Source organism: Microcebus murinus, chromosome 22, assembly GCF_040939455.1.
Source record: "Microcebus murinus isolate Inina chromosome 22, M.murinus_Inina_mat1.0, whole genome shotgun sequence".
NCBI lineage: Eukaryota > Metazoa > Chordata > Mammalia > Primates > Cheirogaleidae > Microcebus > Microcebus murinus.
In genome coordinates, this window is record NC_134125.1 from 11,029,566 (window position 1) to 11,052,027 (window position 22,462).

The following is a 22,462-nucleotide window of genomic DNA, read 5'->3' on the forward strand; positions in this document are numbered from 1 at the left end:
AGTAAACAAAGAATAATACATAAATAAAATTTCTAATAGCAGAAAAGTCTTAATGTGCAAAAGCTTGAAACATAATGCTTAGTTATAACTTCAGCTATAATTATTTTAGAAGTCTGTTAATGAAACAACTCTAAGTAAAATTTTGTTTAACTCAAAGTAAAGGACTAAATGTCCTCTATCTTCTTTCAGTGTTTGACCTTGATGTCATTTTCACTGAGTGAGACACAAAAATATAGTTAACATGATACTCTGAATAACTCAGCCTGTTCTTAGTCTTGGGGCATTTCAACCTTCCAAATAATACTATTCTGGGGATAAAGGTCACTTTTTCCCAACTTTAATTTAAAAATACAAAACAAAAACTCAGCATAGTCATTAAATGGGATGTCCTTTTTTGATTTTTTTAAAAAACAGCTAGATGATATATGTCACATCAATCCAGAGAGAGAGATATAGACATCTCATATTTCTTGGAGTCTTTCTGCTATTCTTCAACGATCCAAATGGGATAAAAATACTGACTCCAACCAACGCAGTTAATCCAGGGTAATTTTTTTTGCATTAATATTTCTAGGAAATTCCCACATTAATTTGGAGAATTATGTACATGATAATTTTCTACAGGCCAGCAATTGCCCTAAGTATCTATCTACTCCAAACCAATCATGAAAATAAGATGGATAATGTCCCTCAAATGTCTTCTATGACTTGAGGTATTAGTGGCAAAGCAATAAGATTTAAAATAAATGGTCTATGAGGACCTAGCTAGTATTCCTAGTATTATCTTTCCCAACTTTGAAGGTTAGAAAGGTAGTTCTCTTCCCTCATGACTAGTGATGGCTTCTATTATTACCACAAATAAATGCTTTGCTTTTGAGTGATAAAATCTAAGATAAAGTCAGATGGTTCTTAGCACTTTAACACTCAAGGAAACAGTATTTAAATAATTCTTACAATCTACAATATGCACATTCTATACAACTAGTAAGGGTACAGTTTGAGAGTATAGCTTAAAATGTGTTTCAAGGAACAAACAGTGAGGGTGGAGGGCTGATTTGAGATAATAATTAGGATACAGTTAAATGAGGATTCAGTGTTCTTTTTTACCTCAAAAAGAAAAAGAAAACTTATATTTAGGGCAATAAACAGATGCTTTCATCAAATTAAATCAGAATAGTTTACAGAAAATCAAAAACAATCATAAATAAAATGGAGGCTAAATAGTCATATAACAGGCTATTAGACTAAGTAAAATATTTCAGTTGAGTCTAAAATAGCCATCAGTGGCCTGTTAGGAACCCAGGCTGCAGAGCTCTGCCTCTCCCGCAGCCCCCCACCGCAGCCCTGGAAACATTGTCTTCCATGAAACTTAGGAACCAGGACACACAAGTGAGAGAAGCTTCATCTGTATTTACAGCCACTCCCCATTGTTTGCATCACCACAAGAGCTCCACCTCCCACCCCAACACCCCAGCAACCAGAGGTGGAAAAACTTTCTTCCATGAAACCGGTCCCTGGTACCAAAAAGGTTGGGGACCATGGTATTAAAGTATCAGTGTCTTTAAAAATTATATTCTATGTGATATACTACTATTTCAACCAGACATCTTCTAGTAATGATATATTACACCAAACTAAAAAAAGATTTTTTCCATATGGTTCAACCTAATATTGTAACATTGTAAAACTGTTATTCACAAAAAATTCTGAATTCCAAAGACAAAACAAACATTTAGAATGTTCAGATTAAAAGGACATTAAGTTATTTTGGTATTATCTAGGTGGTAGAGCTGATAATGAAAATATGAGGGTACTAAGTTAAATTATAAATTGACAATAAAACTTATTGTCAATTTGGTCTATAATTAAAAGAAAATAATACAGATATTAATATCACTGAAGAAACTACATGAACTACAAAACTCTAGATATTTGATTTTGGTTGAAATTTAAAATACTAAGTGTATAGTAATCTTCGGTAAGCCATCACATTTTTGAAATCCTATTAACGAATATAATAAAAAAACTTTAATTTATAAGATTTGTCAATTACTCATTTGATTATATTTTTTAAACACTTATTAATCTTCTTTCATTCTGAAGGAAATTCTTTACATTTTATGCTTCAATACAACTATGCATAAGACCATGCTATATATGTGATAGGTTTCAGTAAAAAACTAACAAGCTATTCTTACTTAATTGTGAAGTGGCAGTCTTTCCTGTTTTATTAAAAAATTGACCCATTTATGCTTAAAATGTCCATTTAAGGGCACAGTGGCTCACACTTGTAATCCCAGCACTTTGTGAGGCTGAGGTGGGAGGATCACTTGAAGCCAGGAGTCTTAGACCAGCCTGGACAACATAGCAAGACACCATCTCTACAAAAACTATAAAAATTAGCTTGGTGTGGTGGCATGCACCTATAGTCCCAACTACTTGGGAGGCTGAGGCAGAAAGATTGCTTAAGCCCTGGACTTTGAGGTTGCTATGAGCTATGATGATGCCACCGCACTATATGGCCCAGGCAAGAGTGAGATTCTAGCTCAAAAAAAAAAAAAAAAGTCTATTTAAGACAATGTCTCATGCTGCAAAACTTTACTGGACAAGGCAGCTACCCATTCAGTGATGGTGGATGGGTAGAGAGCAGGAACATCCCATTTACTTACCTTGAAATGGTGCAGGTGAAGACTGAGCCATGTGTATATGCTCCTCATTGATCAAATAAATTGGCTGGTGTTGGGCAATCTCCACACTTGTACATACATTACTTTCTCCATGAAGAAAGAATGTGAAAGCACAAGACAAATGTTCACTAAAAAAGAAGAAATTAGAAACTCGACTTTATATTTTTGTTGGAAATAGGTGCTATAAACAGAAACTACAGATGAGATACAGCTCTACTTTATCACCCATCCTATAAGGCTGATCTCTATTTGATTGTGGACAAAACATACACTTCTAGTTAATTGTTGAAAAACTAAATTAAAGCTGGCAGATAAATCTGAAATATTAGATATGTTACATTCTAAACTTTTGGAAATTATTGTGTAGAATGCTTCCAATTCATTTGCATAAAATCCAAGTCCTATGCCAACTATAAACACCTGAGAACAGAGAAAGAATTCCAACATTTTTCTACCTTCTCATGGCAAGCGCCCAAAAATGTATTAAGTCAAATAAATGAGGAAACATTTAAAAGACTTATCAAAAAAAGGTGGCTTATGAACAAGATCAAAAGGCAACCTGACTGGATTCTGACCTGGCTTGTAACTGATTCTAGGAACAAAGACAAATAGTTTTGCTTATGTTCAATCTAACATAACATCAAATTTATAAGCTTATAACATTACTAAAAGGTTAAAACTGTTTATATAAAAATAGCAATTAAGGACATTGTTGTATATATATTCTCAATATACAACTGTTAAGGTAATATAAGTCTCCAAATAGTCTGCTAATCTATTATATTTAATTTTTACAACTTACTTCTGATCGAAACATTTTATTGAAGGATTCCACTGTTCCTTTTTACACATAACCAGCTAAAAACTGATAAAAATGAAGTATTACAGAGAAAAATAATTTCAATATCACTACAGTGGTACATTCTTTCCAAGTTGTTAACTTTGGCCCTAAGCTAGCATAGCCCATTTCTCAAAACAGCTCGTAAGAACACTTGCCTGATGAAGCAAAATCACTTTTACTAAAAAAGGCCAGGCAACCACCAATTAAAAAATTATCTCTAAGATGTCAGTTCTTTTCAAAACTTCTCTAAAATATTATAAAATGCATTCTGAGTATCGCTCAAAAAATTAAATTTTGTTTCAAGTATAAAATTATAATACTTTAAGGAAAAACTGAAATAAAAATGATTAAAATGTTACTCTTTATCACACAGTGAAGCACATATACTCTTCTTTGACAAGTATGCTGAGACACCCTAACATTTTGTGTTTTAATAGAATGTGACGTTTCATCAATAAGAAACACCAAGTCTTGGTATTTGGGTATTTAGTATGACTAAGTGCAAGATAATGACTAAAATTTTATAAAATTTTGAAAATTTAAAAAAAAATTAACATCACACTTCTAAGTTTCAAGTTCACAAAGAGGAAAGATACACATAATTTAAACATATGCAAGTATGCAACCATATCAACAGTAAAAACATGCTGTCTTTTATTTATGAAAATGACAGTAGAATCACATCATCCTTAACAGGTAACATTATGTCTGGCACATAACAGGACTAAAACATAGTTTTACTGATTGTAGATTGGCTAATTTTTGAACTGTAAATTTTAGCTGAGAGGTTTGAGTTGACTCACCCCTAGTCATGCCTACTACCCCATGTAGTCAATAGCTTATTTATAAGAAGCTGGGAAGCTGGTGGGAATTATAGATGTGGACTGTAGCCACAGAATATGTTCACTATTCCACTGATTCCCAACTGTGCATGAGAACAAATACAACCAACATTTTTCTTAGCAACTCGTAAGTCCAAAGAATGGTGCAATGTGCCTAAAGTGACACTGAATAAAACATGGTCCTTGCCTTCAAGGAGCATATACACTAGCAAGAGATTGATATGAAAGCATATGAATAAAACAAAGCTAGGCATATGTACATATATAGAAATAAAAGCAAAGGCCATAGGAAGGCTAAAATGTAGTGATTTCTTCAATTTGGAATATACAAATGCTTCGCAGAGACAAGAACAAATGACATATTTGGTTTCGCTTGAGAAATATCTATTCAGGTCTTTTGTCCATTTTTAATTAGATTATTTATTTTTTACTATTGAATTGTTTGCATTCCTTATATATGCTGGATATTAATCCTTTGTCAAATGTATTATTTACAAACATCTTCTCCCATTCTGTGGATTATCTCTTTATTCTGTTGTTTCCTTTGCTGTGCAGAAACTTTTTAGTTTGATGTAATCCCATTTGTTTCATTTAGCTTTCACTGCCTGTGCTTTTAAGGTCTTACCCCCAAAAACATCTTTGCCCAGGCCAATGTCAAGAACCATTTCCCCTATGTTGTCTTCTAGTTGTTCCATAGTTTTGGGTCTTACATTTAAATCTTTAATCCATTTTGAGTTATTTTTGTTCAGAGTGAGAAACGGGGCTCTAGTTTCATTGTTCTGCATGGGATATCCAATTTTCCTAACACCATTTATTGAAGAGACTACTCTTTGCCTAGCATGTGTTCTTGACACTTTGTCAAAAATCAGTTGGCTGTAAATATATGAATTTTTTTCTGGGCTCTCTATTCTGTACCAGTGGACTATGTGTTTGTTTTTGTGCCAGCACCATGGTGTTTTGGTCATTATAGCTTTGTACTATATTTTGAAGTCAGGTAGTCTGATGCCCTGAGTTTTGTTCTCAAACCCTCCCCCCGAAAACCAACCGACCAAACAAAAAAATACAAATGGCCAACAGGTATATGAAAAAATGCTCAACAACACTAATCATCAGGGAAATACAAACCAAAACCACAGTGAGATATCGCCTCACTCCAGTTAGAATGGCTATTATCAAAAAGACAACAGATAAATGTTGGCAAGGATATAGGAAAAAAAGGAATTCTTACACAATATTGGTAATTAACCAACATGGAACGTAAACTAGTAGAACCATTATGGAAAACAGTATGGAGGTTCTTCAAAAACATTAAAAGTAGAATTACTATATGATCCACAATCCCACTGTTGGGTCTATATCCAAAGGAAGTGAAATCAGTATGTGAAAGACATATCTGCACTCTCATGTTTACTGCAGCACTGTTCATAATAGCTAAATACGGAATCAACCTAAGTGTCCACAACAAATGAATGGAGAGAGAAAATGTGCAATATATATACAATGGAATCCTATTCAGTTTTATATATATATAAAATATATATATATAAAACTCAAACCTGTCCCTGCATCAATTCTATCCCCCCTACTGCTGTAGGCCAGAAGATACAGTCAAATGAATGCACAGAACCAAAAACACTACAAGTTCATTCAAACTACAACTGGAGCTTCACCCCTGCTGTCTTAGGGCACTCCACTTGACAAGTATTCCAGGCCTTCTCAACTGTGTTAATTCTCCACTTTCCACTCAGGGTTAGGGTTAGATCTAAATCAGGTCTGATTTAGGTCACTGTTCATATGACCTCTTTCTCACCTTAAACACCTCTGCAGTCAAACTTATCTCACCCTTCCTTGGAGTCTTACATATTCCTTTTTCTCTGGAAGCATACTCTCATACATATCTTACCCACTCATAAATCATCTTTATTTCTTCCTCTGTTTTCCTCAGGTAACCCAACCTTGAAATACCTCCTCTTGACCATGATAGCTCTTTTGTCTCTCTCTAATGACTAATACTAAATAACCAACACAGAAATGATTAAAAATAACAGTAATATTAATATGAATATCACTAAATAACCCATATGTAGATAAAAATAAATAACTTTAAAAGCATTATAAAAGAAATAAAGTACTAAGATAGAAAATAATGGGAGGTGGATCTATTTTAGAAAGGGATTGGTCAAAGAAAAACATATCTGAAAAAGGAGGGGGGGAGGGAACAAGGCATTTCAACTGAGCTTTGAATCATAAGAAAGAGGAGAGTGGCAAAGACCACTCCAAAGGAGAGAAAATTATATGCGCAGACGTATGGAATTGAAGAGAGTTTGCCCTTTTAAAGGACATTTTTAGAAGGCAGGTGGCTACATCATTGTGCTAGAGAAAGATGAAGTTGAAAAGATAAGAGTATGAAAAAAAATAAACTAGTGAAAAGGCACAGATTATCAGGGTGGCTGAAAAATTAAAATAAATCCACCTACATGCTTACTTACCAAACAAATGCAAAGTAAAATCTTACCAAACAAATTAAAATGAAAGGTAGAAATTCATATGCCAAATAAATCCTAACAAAAATAAAACTGGCATAGAAATAACAATAAATAAAACTTATTAAAATATTTTAAAATTAAGTTCATCATTCTACAATAATACAGAGGAATTCAACAAGAGATTTAAACAGTCATGAACATGTATGTACACATCCACATGGCATACAACACAGCTTCTTCTGTAAAGAAAAAAATCAAAATACAAGGAGAAACTGATAAATTGAAAATTAATAAGGATTTTAGTATACTTGTCTCAGCATTTAATAGAATAAGCAAAGCATTAATATAAAAAATAGAATTGACAAAAATATATAAACTTCAGTATACATGTTGGCTTTCCATAGATAACCTATTCTCTTTCCAAGAACACATGGAAAAACTGCAAAAATTAAATAGACACAGACAAGTTTTAAATTTCAAAAAATTGATGGTATCATACAGACTACAAATTCTTTAACAACAGTGCAAATTAGTCAGAAATCAGGTTTTTTTTAAAGGTTAAAATAAAATCCTTTTATTCGACAACTTAAACATATACTCCCTAAATAAATCATGGATTACAGAATAAATCACAACAGAAATCACAAAATATTTAAACTCGAATGACAACAAAAGTAACACTTGTCAAAATCTAAGAGAAACAGTACTTAGAGGGTAATTTATATCCTTTTATGCCTGGAAGTCTTAAAATAAATGAAATTGAAAAAAGAAAACAAAGAGTAAACACAACAAAACGTAAGTATGAAAATAGTAGATAAAAATACACGTTAATAAAATAGAAAAAAAAGCAATAGAAAAGACTGACAAAATGAAACTTGTCTTATGAGCAGACTAAAAGAAGACAAGATATTAGGTAAGACTGATTTGTGGGAGGGAGGGATGAAAGATGTCTGTGCAAGGAGGGAGGTGTACTGCTGCACTGGTACCACTATAGTGCCAGGAATGGAACTCTGTGATCCGGAAGAGCTAAGCACCACCCAGGTGCCAAATTTATTGCCAGAGAACAACTGGGCATTGAAGATAGAAGGGTAGAAAAAAGCAGCCATATATAGATTGAGTATCCCATATCAGGAATGCTTGGGACCAGAAGTGTTTCAGATTTTAGATTTTGGAATATTTACATATGCAGAATGAGATATCTTAGGGTTGAGATGCAAGTCCAAACACAAAATTCGTTTGTGCTACTCCATGAGCTACTTTCCTAGGGTCATCCAAACACTCTCTACCTCAAGACTGAACACTTACTGCAGGTGCCACACTGCTTCTTATCTCTATGTTTTTGTTAGTGCCATTCTTTTGCCTAGAAGAAACTCTTCTTATCCTTCATCTAACTCCTACTCATCTTTCCTGAGAAATTACCTTTAAAGCCCCAGAGCAGGCTCAATACGCCCAGAGAGCTCTGTGCATATCTCAGTCACAGCACTTCAATTTCTCTTAAGTTCATGTTTAGCCAATCTTACTAAATTTGTGAGGACATGAATCATGCTTTATCTATCGTTTTGGACCCTGGTACTTGGCATGGTACTTGGTGCAGGTAGATGCTACATCAATAGAGTTTCAGATACTTATACCTTTTCTTTAAAATCTTCTGGCATTTTACTAGGAGACTCAGAAATAAAGCCTGAAATTCTGAGTCATGTGGTGGGGAAGAACACAAACGGAAAGCAGGAATATATTAGGGGACACGTACCTCTGGCCTTGAGAATTTCTAACAATCTTTGTTCCTCTGGAGGGAGGCTGCATGGGGCATATTCCTACAGCTATGGAGTATACTATAGTGCTGACTTTATCGGAGGCCCAGGGTAGCCTAGATTCTCCAGGCTAGAAAGGAAACTAGCACAGATGTCCACCATGCCCCTCTTCTACTTTCTCCACAGAGCGAAGCTTCTCATATTAACTCTTTCCATAGAGATCTCTTTCTTCACTGCCAAGAGTAGGTACCTCTTGCTTTGCACCCATACTATCAGAGAAATTTACTTCATCAGGAAACATTTACAAACTAAGCACATCTATCATTGTGGCAGACACGATATGACATTTAGGGATATGGAGATAAATAAAATGAGAATCAGTACTTAGACATTTTATACTTTCCTAAGCAAACAACATTAAAAACTTTTGAAAGGGACAAAAATACTAACATGGAACTATGGCATTCACTAGCATGCAGAACAAGAGCCCAAACATTTTAAAAGAGTTCTGTAGAAATATGAAGCTGAAAAACTCTGGCAGGACACCTCAGTGGAAATTTTGTACTTTAATACTAAATCTTTAAAAATGATAATGACAACAAAAAATCCCTCAGTATGTAATTATAATATAATATCTTATATTGGTTTGTACCCAATGCAATCTTTTAAGACTTCTCTAAGAAATGACCTGAACCCAGGGGAATGACGGGAGACCTGGCAGGATAAGTTTTCCTACTATTTACAAAATATCATATAGTCTACCTTATTATCATAAGTGGCTAAAATTCTATATTCTTAGAGGTCCAATAAGTAAAACTAAAACTATATTCCAATAGGGAAAAAAACTGGGTTTCATTCTATCCTTCCAACCTCATCTCTTACTACTTCCATTCATATGTCCAATGCTTCCATCCACTAATTTATTTCCTTCACAGAGCTTAGCATAATTTGCATTTATTAATTTTGGGGGTCTCCCCCATCATAATGTGAGCTCCCTGAGGGAGAAAGTATGTCTGTCCCACTGCCCTCTATATCCCCAGCACCTAGCACAGTGTATGGTGCATAACAATAAATAGTCACTGAATGTTTTATAAAAAGGACACTTGCACTGGAATGTTTATAGCAGCACAGTTCACAATCGCAAAGATGTAGAAACAACTCAAGTGCCCAGCGATACATAAGTGGATTAATAAAATGTGGTATATGTATACCATGGAGTATTACTCAGCCATAAAAAAGGTGAACTAATACCCATTTTTGTAACAACCTGGATGGAACTAGACACCATCCTTTAAGTGAATTGTCATAAGAATGGAAAAACAAACACCACATGTACTCACTACTAAATTGGAACTAACAGATCAATGCTCATGTGTACATATGGTAGTAAAATTCAATGAAATTCAAGCAGGTGGGGGGTGGATGAGTAAATGCCCACCTAACAGATACAATGCACACTATCTGGGTGATGGACACACTTTGACTCATACCATACAAAAGCAATTCATGTAACCATAACATTTATACCCCTATAATATTTCAAATAAATAAATAAATAGTCACTGAATGAATGAAGGCTGTTTTAGTCATAACCAAAGATTAAACTATTGTTCTTTAGAAAGTTCATGAGAGAAACAAGAACAGTTAATGTGCATAGTGAATATTTTTAAAGTGGGAAGGAGTTTAATTATCAATAGGAGGAGGTAATATGTAATCCCCAGGTTTTTTAAAAAAATAAGACTGCTTACTTAGGTAACACAAGGAGTCGGTATGGGTTGTAACTGAGGTAGCTGGGAAAGAACTTGTATAAACACAAAAGAAAAAGGACTAGTATTCCAGATCATTTTAGTCTCTTACAATATTCTAAATCCTCAAAGGATATTTTTACTTCTCACACTGAGTTTTCAGAATGCAACTATTACATGTGCTTTCAAAATGCATTATGAATATTAATAAACTCCTGTTCTTTTCATAGTGTAAAAGTGTTTTGATAACAGATTCACAATGCAAAACGCATTAGATAATTTTATCTAAATGCTTTCTGTGTTATGAACTTATCATCTTAAATTTTTCTAAGTTGTCATTAACCAAACCTCTTGCCAGAAGTAATTTGCCTCATTATATAGATCCTCATTTGGGAATATTGCTAATGTTACTTTAACGTTTCCTTTCCTTAAAAATACACAGTTTACTCTGGCAACCCTCACAAAGACAATGTTGAACCCTTTGCTCACCAGTATACTGAGCTTTCTCTTACTGGACAGGCCTCAACTTTCATCCCTTTTTCTTAAAAGGGCATTATAATATACAAATAGTAAGATTTGATTAAATTATTTTGTGAGGCTCTGAGGTACTTTTACTATTTCATATATTTTCTCTTTAAATTATAAATTCAATTTGATTATAAGGCAATGAAAATGTCCAAGAAAGTTAATTGCACATAATTATTTTTAAAGAGAGATAGTACTTATAACTACTAAATTGCCATTATAGTTCTAAGAATAATCACCCTTTTAAGAAAAAGTTACCAATTACATTGTTACAATACAATACAAAGTTGCCTCAACGAATACTTTACCTTCACAAAAATAAACACAAACACATACCCGTGCACACATGTGCGTACACACACAGGCACACTAAGTGAAAAATCTTATACTTTTTGAATGCTGACATGATAGCATGGAAAATTTCATGCCTTATCTCATGTGGTGAGTCTGACAAAATTATTAGAAATATTGCATATTGGGCCAAGTGTGGTGGCTCATGCCCATAATCCTAGCACTTTGGGTGGTCAGGATAGGAGGACCACTTCAGGCCAGAAGTTTGAGATCAGCCTGAGCAATATACCAAGACCCCATCTCTACAAAAAAAAAAAAAAAAAAATTAGAAAAAATAGCCACATGTGGTGGTATGTGCCTGTAGTCTCAGCCTACTTGGGAGGCTGAGGCGAGGGGATGCTTGAGCCCAGGAATTTAAGGTTGCAGTGAGTTATGATGATGCCACTGCACTCTAGCCTGGAAAACAGAGCAAGACCCTAGCTCCAAAAGAAAAGAAAAGAAAAATTATATATATATATATATATATATATGTGTATGTGTGTGTGTGTGTGTGTGTGTGTGTGTGTGTATGTGTATCAAATTAACTTCAGGCTCTATATACAAGGTATATATGAAGCACAAACAAATTTTGTATTTGGACTTGCATCTCAACCCTAAGATATCTCATTCTGCATATGTAAATATTCCAAAATCTGAAATCCAAAACACTTCTGGTCCCAAGCGTTTCAGATATGGGATACTCAATCTGTATATGGCTGCTTTTTTCTATCCTTCTATCCTCAATGCCCAGTTGTTCTCTGGCAGTAAATCTGGCACCTGGGTGGTGATTAACTCTTTTGGATCACAGAGTTCCATTCCTGGCACTATAGTGGTACCACTGCAGCAGCACACCTCGTGTTAATACAAATATGGTGATTTTGTGGTCTATAGGACTTAACATTCCTCTCTGGTACTTCACTTGCACTATAGCTCATTATGTCTTTGATTCAAAGGCTGGAAGAGTTTGAGTCAAACAATCCAACCCTAGTGGCAAAAACTAATATAAGAGAATTTTCAAGATGCCAAAACAGATGTAAGAACTACTCTAGTTAAGTGATGTGTGCCTGAAAAATCAGAAGCCCACACACACAAAACTTGAGGATTATGAAAGTCATCTGATTGAAATCTCTCATGAGGTTATTAAACTAGGCCAGATTATCCACTCACATTCTCTGGACAGATCTTGAAAATTCAGTGGGGCGTGTATCTGACAGAACATACAGATTAAAGCGACATTTACATTAGGTAACCCATAACCACCAAAGTTCTTTTATTACTCACTTTAAGACATGCTTGGAATTCTTTTTTTTTCTTTTAAGTATAAAACAAACCTTTCATCCTTTGTTGTTGGTGGTGTTATTTTAAACAAAGTAGGAGTAGTAGACATTGGGGATGATGGGGAACCACATAAATTTTTCTGTTTCTCTCATTAAATACTAAGGTATTATATATTACTAAGAACAATAAAGGATCAACTGGCACTAAAATACTAAGACTTTACATATCCTTTTAACTCAACCTAAAAGCATAAACTAGCCTATCTCCACGGCTCCCTGTTGCTAAACTGAAATTACAAAATACATTTTTATAGCACATCTTAAAATCATAAATGTTTGCTTATGTTTTATAAAAACACCCAACCATTATGACAGATTCTGACACCTACGGGAGAGCCTGAGTGGCAGTCATGGTGGAATTCTTGCCAGCTTGAAAGAAATGTAGGGACAGACCTCTGACATCTGCCTCGATTCCCACACCCAGCTCACAGTGGGAGCAATGCCCTGCCAAAACAGCGTAAAGCAGATGGGCGTTTCGATATGCTACCATTCAGCAGGTGAACAACAGCAAGGAGGACTTCACCTACATGGTCAATCAAAAAAACAGCTAAGAAAGAAAACCTGCTACATAGTACCAGTGCTGGGTATGTAGCCTTTCTGCTTTCACAAAGTTATTTCTCCATAAGCCACTATTGGAGTTTTCATCACTTATGAACATCAACCCTTATTTTTCCCTCTATCTATGATTCCTCATCTATTTTTTTCCTACCTCGTTAAATTTATTATATGTAAGCTACCTTAAATACTTGTAGAATGAGGTGAGGCAGGAAAGAGGGAAGGATCCATATTCATACCCCCTCCCTCCCCCTCCTATTCTAAGAAATTGATAAGTGTTATGTTATAGTATAAGACAATGCCTACAACAAACAAAGCAACAGAAGAAATCCACCTTTTGAGATTGCCCTGCTTCAAAGCTAACAGCTGACACTCCTGTGGCTTGGCAAGTTCTTTAAAGGCTTTCCAACATTTGGCATTAGCCTACCAGAGAGCAAGGCCTTTCATACTCAGCACTACTGCAAGATGTCTCATTCACCAGTACACAAAGGAGGTCATGGTATTCCCAGCAAAAGGAAAATAGAATTGGAGCTGACACTTATTTGGTAGAATGCTGTTATCAGCAAGTATTTATCTTCCATACTCTTCCCATGCCACAGGGCTATACTAGAAGCTAGGTTTTCTTTTTCTTTAATCAAAACACAGTGCAGCTCAATCATCAACATTGCTCATGATCCTAAATCCTCTAAACCCTTATGTAAATCTGATGGCTAAAACCAACAGAAAAATAAACATAAGATGCTCCTACTTTTCTTATAGTATTTATAAAACTATGAAGCCAAACATAGCTACAGGTTTTGCAATATGTTATACAAATTCTGAACAGAATTAACTTTGATTCTTAACAGTTAAAAGCAATTTCTCTTAGTGAAGCAACATTCAACTGAAAGGATATAAAAGAAAAGGGGAATATTAAAACTAACAGAATTATCAGGTAATATAAATCTAAAAGATAATATTTATTCAATATAAGGATGGCATTAACATCTAAGTAAAGGGATAAACAGAAACATATGAACCTTCACATGAGGTAGCACCTAAAAAGTGGGTGTGTACTCTGGGGATACTCGGTACATACCCACTCTTCAAACTAGCCTGATCCGTACAGTAGTTATGTTTATATTTATTTAATGACAAGCACATATGATCAGCATCTGGTCACTACAAAAAAAAATGTGAATGCTTAAATTAACAGATGCTTATTAAGTTTTCAAGTCTCAGAATCCTTGTGTAGCATTCAGAGAACACATCTTAATTGCCCTCCTCTTCCTCAGCAGAATCCATTTGAAATCTTTTTTTTTTAATCGAAGGTCCCTTACTGGTCCTGCTTCCATGAGTGGCTGCAACCAGAGAAAAAGGAAGGGTCATCTCCACAACACTCCTTTTACACACAGAACTAAACAGACAACCACGGCGTCACTACTGCAGTTAGAAGTTGGCAGCATGAGAAGGGATAGAACAGGTGAGGAGTAGGGGTGTTGTTAAAAAAAATACAGGCCCCCCCTAAGTGGGGTAACTGGGGTGCCTGGGGGAAGCTTGGTCTGCTTCAACCCAAGAGGAATCAGAAGATCAAAAGCAGTTTGGGAAGGCCAGAACAGTCAGGGATGGAGGGAGGAGGAAAACAGAGTGGGTGGGAGGACTGTTTGGCAACTGGGGTAAAGGGCCTGCCCTCCCCCTGCTGGGATCCCCCCAGCCCCTCCAGTCTGGCAGGAAGGGGGCAGCCTGCAACCCCCAGGGGCAGGTCTGGGGCTGCCAGATGCTCCAGGCAGGGGGCCAGAGGGGGCTCACAAAGGCTTGCCCTCCAGGGAGATGACAGCACTGCCCCCAGCTTCTCTGTCAGAGTGCAGAGGTCCTTGACCTCCTCATAGCAGTTTGCTTGTAATTCATGCTTGATCCCTGTCAGCTTCTTCTTGATGGTGTCCTTGGAGCTGGCATTTTGCTCTTAAGGGGTGCACACCCAGGGACCCAATTTTGTTTTTGAGAGTACCAATTTCCAAAAAGTTTAGAGATGAAAGATTCTGACAGAGAATTTCCTTGTATTATAAAGAATCAGGAGTTCAGGTAACTACCAGTTCATTCGCTCATTCGGCAAATGTGCAAGACCTGCCCTAAATGCCAAGCGTACCACAGTGAAGACCCCCCAGAATCCCCACTCTTGCAGAGCTTACACTCTGCTGGGGCAGTAAGACAGTTCCAAAGTTCTTAGAAGATATTTTCAAAAAAAAAAAGCTATGAAGAAAATAAAATGATGTCCCAGAGTGGCAGCAGGAGGCGGCAAGGGTGAAGAGAGGACACATTTAACAGCAGATAGAGGTGGGTGGGGAAAGGGGAAAATGAGAAAAAGTCAGCCCTTGTGAGATCTAAAAGACAGGGGTGTAAGCAGAGGGAACGGCCTTAAGTGTAGAAACAAGCTTAATGTGTTTAGGGAACAGAATGGTGACTGTGTTTAAGCTAACATACAGGAAGATACAAAATGAGGTTAGAGAGGTATGCAAGGGCCAACTCATATAAGTTTTTAAACAATGGTATGGGGTTTGAATTTTATTCTAAATACACTGATGAGCCCCTAAATGATGTAAAGCAAGAGAATTACCATTGTCTCAGTTATATGCTGAAAAGATCACTTCAGCTGCAATTCATTATGAAGGAGTTAAAAGAAGACTCAGGAACACAGCTAGGAGGCTATGATGGCAGCCCACGTTAGAGAAAAGCATGGCTTAGACTAACTAGGTGGTTGCAGTGGAGACAAGGAGAGCATGGGTTCAGGAAGTATTTTAGAAATGGGGTTGACAGGATAGACAAGTAGACACACCATGAGGGCAGTCAGACACATTAGTATGGAACTAAGGAAAGAGGTCAGGGTGAGGTACCAACATTTGGGAGATGGTGCCTAAAGACGGTGTTTAAACCAGTGGGGTGAGTGAGAGCACCTAGGTGAAAGTCTGAGGGTGCAGTTGCACAGAAAGTGACACAGCTCAGCCACTGTACTGCCATCCTCAGGTTCTTTTAAGGGGATTGGGAAAAGCAAAAAATGCCACCATGTTTTCAGCAAGCCAGTATGTGACACAAGTCTTTTAACAATATTTCTCCTAACAATAGGTAAAGAGAAAAAAGAAAATTGTGGGTTTTTTCCTTTAATTTTTGTTTTAATGACAGAAGCTTCCCCACCAACTCTGCAAATACACACACATTGGCATTGGGAGTTTAATGAATTTAAACTGAGTCAAAATAATCCATTCATATTTTCTCCTTTTAGAAAAACAGAATTCACTTAGTTTAGTAACAAAATTCACTAAAAGCAAATAATGAAGTTATAAAGTAATATTTGAATCAAATTATCATCTGAATAAATACCAGTTTTTCTAATTAGTACTTACACTTAAGAATCTGATTACTATCATGACCTGAAGAGTAACAATAAATAAAATAATAACACAACCTATTTTACATTAAATTCAGAGATTTCCACCTAAAATAATCTTCTCCTTTTATAATGCTAATAAAAGTGGGGTAGAAATGTGATAATCATCACTTTTCTCTGGGTCAGTCAGGTCATTTACTCAAAAAATGAAAGACTCTATCAAATCTACCAATTTCTCACTAAGTGACTCTGACAGACTTATTTACTGATCTTAAACACATATCAGGACTGGAAACTACTATCCAAACTCCTGTCAACCCATTCTACAATGGACAAATAAATTGGGGTATATTCACACAATGGAATACTATATAGCCTATAGAGTTAGGCTAAAATTCATCTATAGCTTGTGTAAGTTTAGGACTCCCCAAAGACCAACTAGAGGGGGTTTTACCTGATAACAGGAGGTCACTACATGTGATTGGCAAAAAGAGAAAAGGCACTCATAAGATGCACTGATTGAACTAGATGTAGAGTATCTAGAGCATTAGCACTGAGGGTGGATGGTAATTAGAATCCCCACGGGAGACTGCTTTTCAAGCTTATCTCCCCTAAAAACTACAGTCCTAGAAAGCCAGTGTTACTAATGAGACTACATCAGATATGTGCCCCATACATCAGACAGGTTGGGGCAGAAAATGTTAAAAATCACCCATTAAGAACAAGAGAGCTAAGGATCTGCTCTGCTCTAACTCTATGCTAGTTGAACAACGTTTGGAACACTGAGTTTAATTCTATATGCCACAATTAAAAAGGATATTGAGTAAAGTAGAACATACTCAAAGGAGAATGACCAAAAGAACTTAAAACCACCCAACATGACAATAATTGAAGGAATAGAAATACTTAACCAAGAGATGAGAAAACTCAACAAAGAGATAAAAACTGTCTTCAACGTACAAGTTATATTTAAGTATGCCATGCCATGGAACCTATTTTACTCAGCATTATATGTTCACAATCATTACTGGAATAGTATGTAATCTCCCCCAACTGTGGCAAATATAAATTTTATACATTAATCAAAATGTGGCAATGCACCAGTCAATACTTCATGGAATACCTGAGGACTCAGGCACAGCAACCAAGTGCCTCAGATATAGACACTATGGAAAAAAATAGATTTCAATTCAATATAAAGAATAACTTTCCAACTGGGCTATTTAAAGAAAAAAATAGGCTAACAAGAAAGGTAGTATATTTGCTATCCCTAAAGGAGGGGTGGAGGAAACTCAAGTGTATTGAAAGGGTTGGGGGATAGGATGACCTTTAAGGTGCCTTCAAATTCTGGAATTCTAATGATTCTCTATCTCCATTCTCAGAGAAGCTGTGCCCATTTTAAAATATCCCATACTTAATTATTACTCGGAAGCTGAGATAATAATGAGAGGCAAGGTATATTAAATTATAAGTGAAAAGATGTGGTGAGACAGGGTAAAAAGAAGTATCTCAAAGACACCATTCTGAAACTTGAAATTTATATTGCTAGTAAAGCCACAAATACATCTTGTATTACCCCTCTAAACAAAATTTTCTGCTCTTGTTTTATTACTAGGATTACTATTTGAAAGCAGAACTCACATGATTTACATTTTATTTATAAAAGCAGCAATAGAACAGAGGTGAATAAAAACAAATTTCTTCTCCCTGGAAAGGACTGATGAGGCTGATACCCTTAAAAAGCAGCATCCTGTATGAATGCAATATCAGCCTATGAGTCAGAATGAGAAAAATCAATATTATTTGAATAGAAATAATTATAAAAAGAAAATTTTCTTTGGGTATGATGCCATTATACTGTTTACCCTCAAGAACTAAAGTCTCAATTGAGTTCTTCTAAGGATTAAAGAACTACATTTACCCTTTGTTAGCTGATGTTCATCTTGAACAATGTCCTCACAGAATGGAAACTTTTCAATTTCTTATTAAGTAACACTTAACTTCTGTGCTGGGATCATCACTGGTAACATTTCCTAGAAATATTCCATGGAGACACATTAAAATATCCTGGAAGAACTGGACCAGCTTAAAACTCAATGGATGAACAGTTCTACCCCTATATCCCATTTAATCATTATACACTGAATCCCTCCTGCATCAATTAAGCATACAATATAGTGCAGTACATAAAACCACAATAAGCAATACAGAAAAAAGGATTAAAGCCATGAAAAATGTATTAATTTATTCTACGCAATGCACTTGTAATTCTTCCACTTTCAGTCAAGATCACAGTACAGTTTAACAGTCTGGTTCAGGGACCAATTAATCCTTTTATATTTAAATCAATCACTGACTCCTCTCCGAATAATTTAGCTTCTACACACGCTGCCTCCTATTTGATGTCTTTGGGGAAAGAGCGCAGTTAACACTATGTGGCACATTAATCATGTTTAGTAATAGAAAAAGAAATGCATTATCAGAGAAATCTAATACAAAAAGTAAAACATGCTCTAAAACATGTTAGCATAATCAGTATATGTGTCATCATTTTCTTAATTAAAACAGGCAAGTTAAACCAGGAGCCAAGAGTACACCCTTCATCTGGCTTTTCACAGTATGTGTGCATGCATGTATCTATTTATTTTGATAACATATAAAAATATATATCTAGGAATAAAACCACTCTACTCAACCTCCCCCCACTACTGGCAGATTCCTCGCCCCATCCTAACCAAAAGCAGAATGACTCGATGATGCTCAAACAGTGGGAAAGGGTAAAAGTAACAGAAAAGCGTGTATTTTATTCAAACTGGCATGTGTTTGGAACCTTGCCACAAAGCTGTGTTCTTTTCCTTGAACAACTCTGAAGCCTAATTAATAGGGTTAATTCAATGCAATATTCATGCGTAATCTAAAGATTCTTACCACTGCATGTAAAGCAGATGTCCATGTTTTAAGAATATTTTCTCTAAACAAATGTGTCAAGAAAGCATTAGGAGTTCATGTGACTAAGAATGACAATAGTATACTATATGCTACTTCTTACTTCGACCAATAGCAAGAGAAGGAGGTCCTCTTTTTCATCCTTGGAGCTTAATCACCACAAGAATAAATCAACTTTGTATTCCAGTAGCCACGCTATGGATTACAAATGCATGATTTAGCTTCGGTAATTTCAAAGCAAACATAAGCACTTTTCAAACGGTCCATAAGTAAGTGTTTTCAAAAAAATTTAACCAATTAAGTTTCTGTGTAGATTCAGCACTGAAAAAGTAAAGTCTGTATCTTGGCATAACACAAATGTACTGCTGATTCAGGAGCTCTGCCAGTTCAAACAATTCCAAAGGAAAAAAAAAAAAAGCACACAGTGAATGTTAGCTCTGTGTTCACTTCACAGCAACACAGAGAAATCAAAACGGTCCAAGATTAAGATCAGCTCTGTGATACTAGGGGGAAGAAGAGTGAAAAAAAGAGGCCATGCTATAGGTGGCAACCCTAGCTGATAAGAACACACAGCATCTAAAGACTGAGATTCAAAAACCTGACTAGATTAACTATCACACTGAAGGAATATTTCTCTGGGCAGGCATGTGAACTGTGACCTTTGAGAATCTGGTAGACATCTATGACCGACAAACAATCAACAGGTAGAAAAATATTAAGTGTCATTCCTCACGAATCCCCAGAATAGTCACATCAAAGATATGTTTGGAAATAACTCAAATCTTTTGTCTCTTTCTAACCTCAGAATAGAATAGATCATCACTAATCAAGATTAAACAAGTGAACCAAAGCTCATCATCAAAAATCATCATCTCATTCCTAGAATACGAAGTCACAGCAGCTAACAAGCTATCATCAGTGGGATGAGTCTTGTGTCATTTTCATGGTGATTAGGGAAAGTTTATACAGATTCATTTATACTCTCCTGTCTAGTTTCCCCTTTGTAAGCATCTGTCAAATGGTACATAAGGACTAGAAGTGCCACACATGGAGACAGAGATGGTAAGAGATCCTACAGATCACTACAAAACACACACAAATCTAAGCAGTGAATGCAAAGGTGGTGGAGGAACTCTCCTTCTGTATATATTTGTTTGGGTGAAATGAACCTTTATATTTCACTGATTCTCAGATGGTGACTCCCGAGAAAGAAAATGCTATATGTTCTTTACAGATTCAGTGTAAGATAGCATTCAAAACAAGATCATAAAATGCTTGAAAGACCTTTTGAACACTGTGCTTTTTTGCTTTCTCTTCTCTGCTTTTAATCTAGTCATCCCAATCCGAGGCCCAGATAACACTGGATCTTCCTCCCCCCCACTCCACCCCCACCAAGACAACCAATGAAAGCCTCAGTACATTCACAAACTGCCCTTCTCTCAGGTCAGGCATCCTCAAACTACTGCCGGCCAGTGGGCCACATGCGAGCCACCTAGCACATTTACCCAGCCCTCTGGGTGTTTTTGCCACCGCTGCCTGTCCTGCTTAGCAGCCAACTCGTTCCAGGCCCACAGTGCGCACTCTCCAACAGTCTGAGGGACAGTGAACTAGCCCCCTGTTAAAAAAGTTTGAGGACCCCTGTCTCAGGCTTAGCTCCTCCCATCAGAGCTGCTCTGAACAATCCCCTCCGGTCATCCTGCCAGTGGAAGCTGCACTCAGATTCTGGATGGGGGTGTCTGGTGCTTCTGAAAAGCTCCTGATTTGGTAGGTTCTCTCTTCCTTTACTAGCAGCCTCTGAGAACTTGTGACTAATCCTTCTTCTACCTATGAACAGTTGGTACTGAAAACTGATATGACACAAAATATGAGTCACAGCATATTTGAGAATGATGTTTATAAGGGGAGAAATGCTTTGCTATAAATCTCACATTTAACATAATTTGTTCAACATCAAGATACAAAATTTTCAAATAAATAACATAGTAAGCATTGTGATTACCAAAAATGATTCAATTTCAAGTTCAATTCAATTTTAATTTCAATATTAGCATCCATCTTTAGATAGATTACAAGTAAAAAGGGAAAAGAATATTAATCCAATAAAAATTACTAATGTACAAAAAATTTTAACCAGCCTTTCAAAAATCACCAGCAAGACATATTTTAGGTATATAGTAGGTAATCAACAAAAATTACACACATGAATAGTGACATTTCTAAGTCAATGTATAAAACCTACTCTGGAGAGAAATATTCTTAAAAAAGGAAAAGTAGGCTTATAAAGCATCTTATTTGTAAACCCAACATTAAAATACAGTCCTGGACGGGCATGGTGGCTCACGCCTGTAATCCTAGCACTCTGGGAGGCCAAGGCGGGCGGATTGCTCAAGGACTGGAGTTTGAAACCAGCCTGAGCAAGAGCGAGACCCCATCTCTACTATAAATAGAAAAATTAATTGGCCAACTAATATATATAGAAAAAAAAATTAGCCGGGCATGGTGGCGCATGCCTGTAGTCCCAGCTATGCAGGAAGCTGAGGCAGGAGAATTGCTTGAGCCCAGGAGTTTGAAGTTGCTGTGAGCTAGGCTGACGCCATGGAACTCACTCTAACCTGAACAACAAAGGGAGACTCTGTCTCAAAAATAAAATAAAATACAGTCCTATCATTTTCTATGCATTTTTTATCATTCCATGTCTAATTCAAAATATGGTAGGCTGGTTTACAGTCACTCACATGAAGTAAAAGAATTATTGATTCATCTTTTAGTTTCAAAAGTTGAATCACTTAAAAAACAAAATCAAACACAAAGATGTCAAATGGATGTAAGTAATTCTATAACCCAAAATAACAGAAAGAATGGCCATTTAAAAGAAATTTTGGATATTTAATGCCTTTGTCTTTTGATTAGCTTCTTTGTTAACTGAAACTATTACAATTTAACACTCATCAAAGATAACTCCAATAGTTTACATTAGAACATTTTAACAATGTATGTAGTAAAATGTAAAAATATAATCAAATAAACATATGTTTTAACTCATAAGGGAAATTTAT

General features: G+C 36.0%; 1 protein-coding gene across 1 annotated transcript in view; it reads right to left on the reverse strand.

Moving 5' to 3' along the window:
* Nucleotides 1–22,462, reverse strand: part of MED13L (mediator complex subunit 13L) — a 271,204-nt gene that overhangs the window by 59,702 nt on the left and 189,040 nt on the right. Inside the window, exon 5 of the mRNA XM_012756481.3 lies at nucleotides 2,670–2,815. Within this exon, the coding sequence (XP_012611935.2) occupies nucleotides 2,670–2,815 (146 nt within the window). The remainder of the gene's footprint in view (nucleotides 1–2,669; nucleotides 2,816–22,462) is intronic.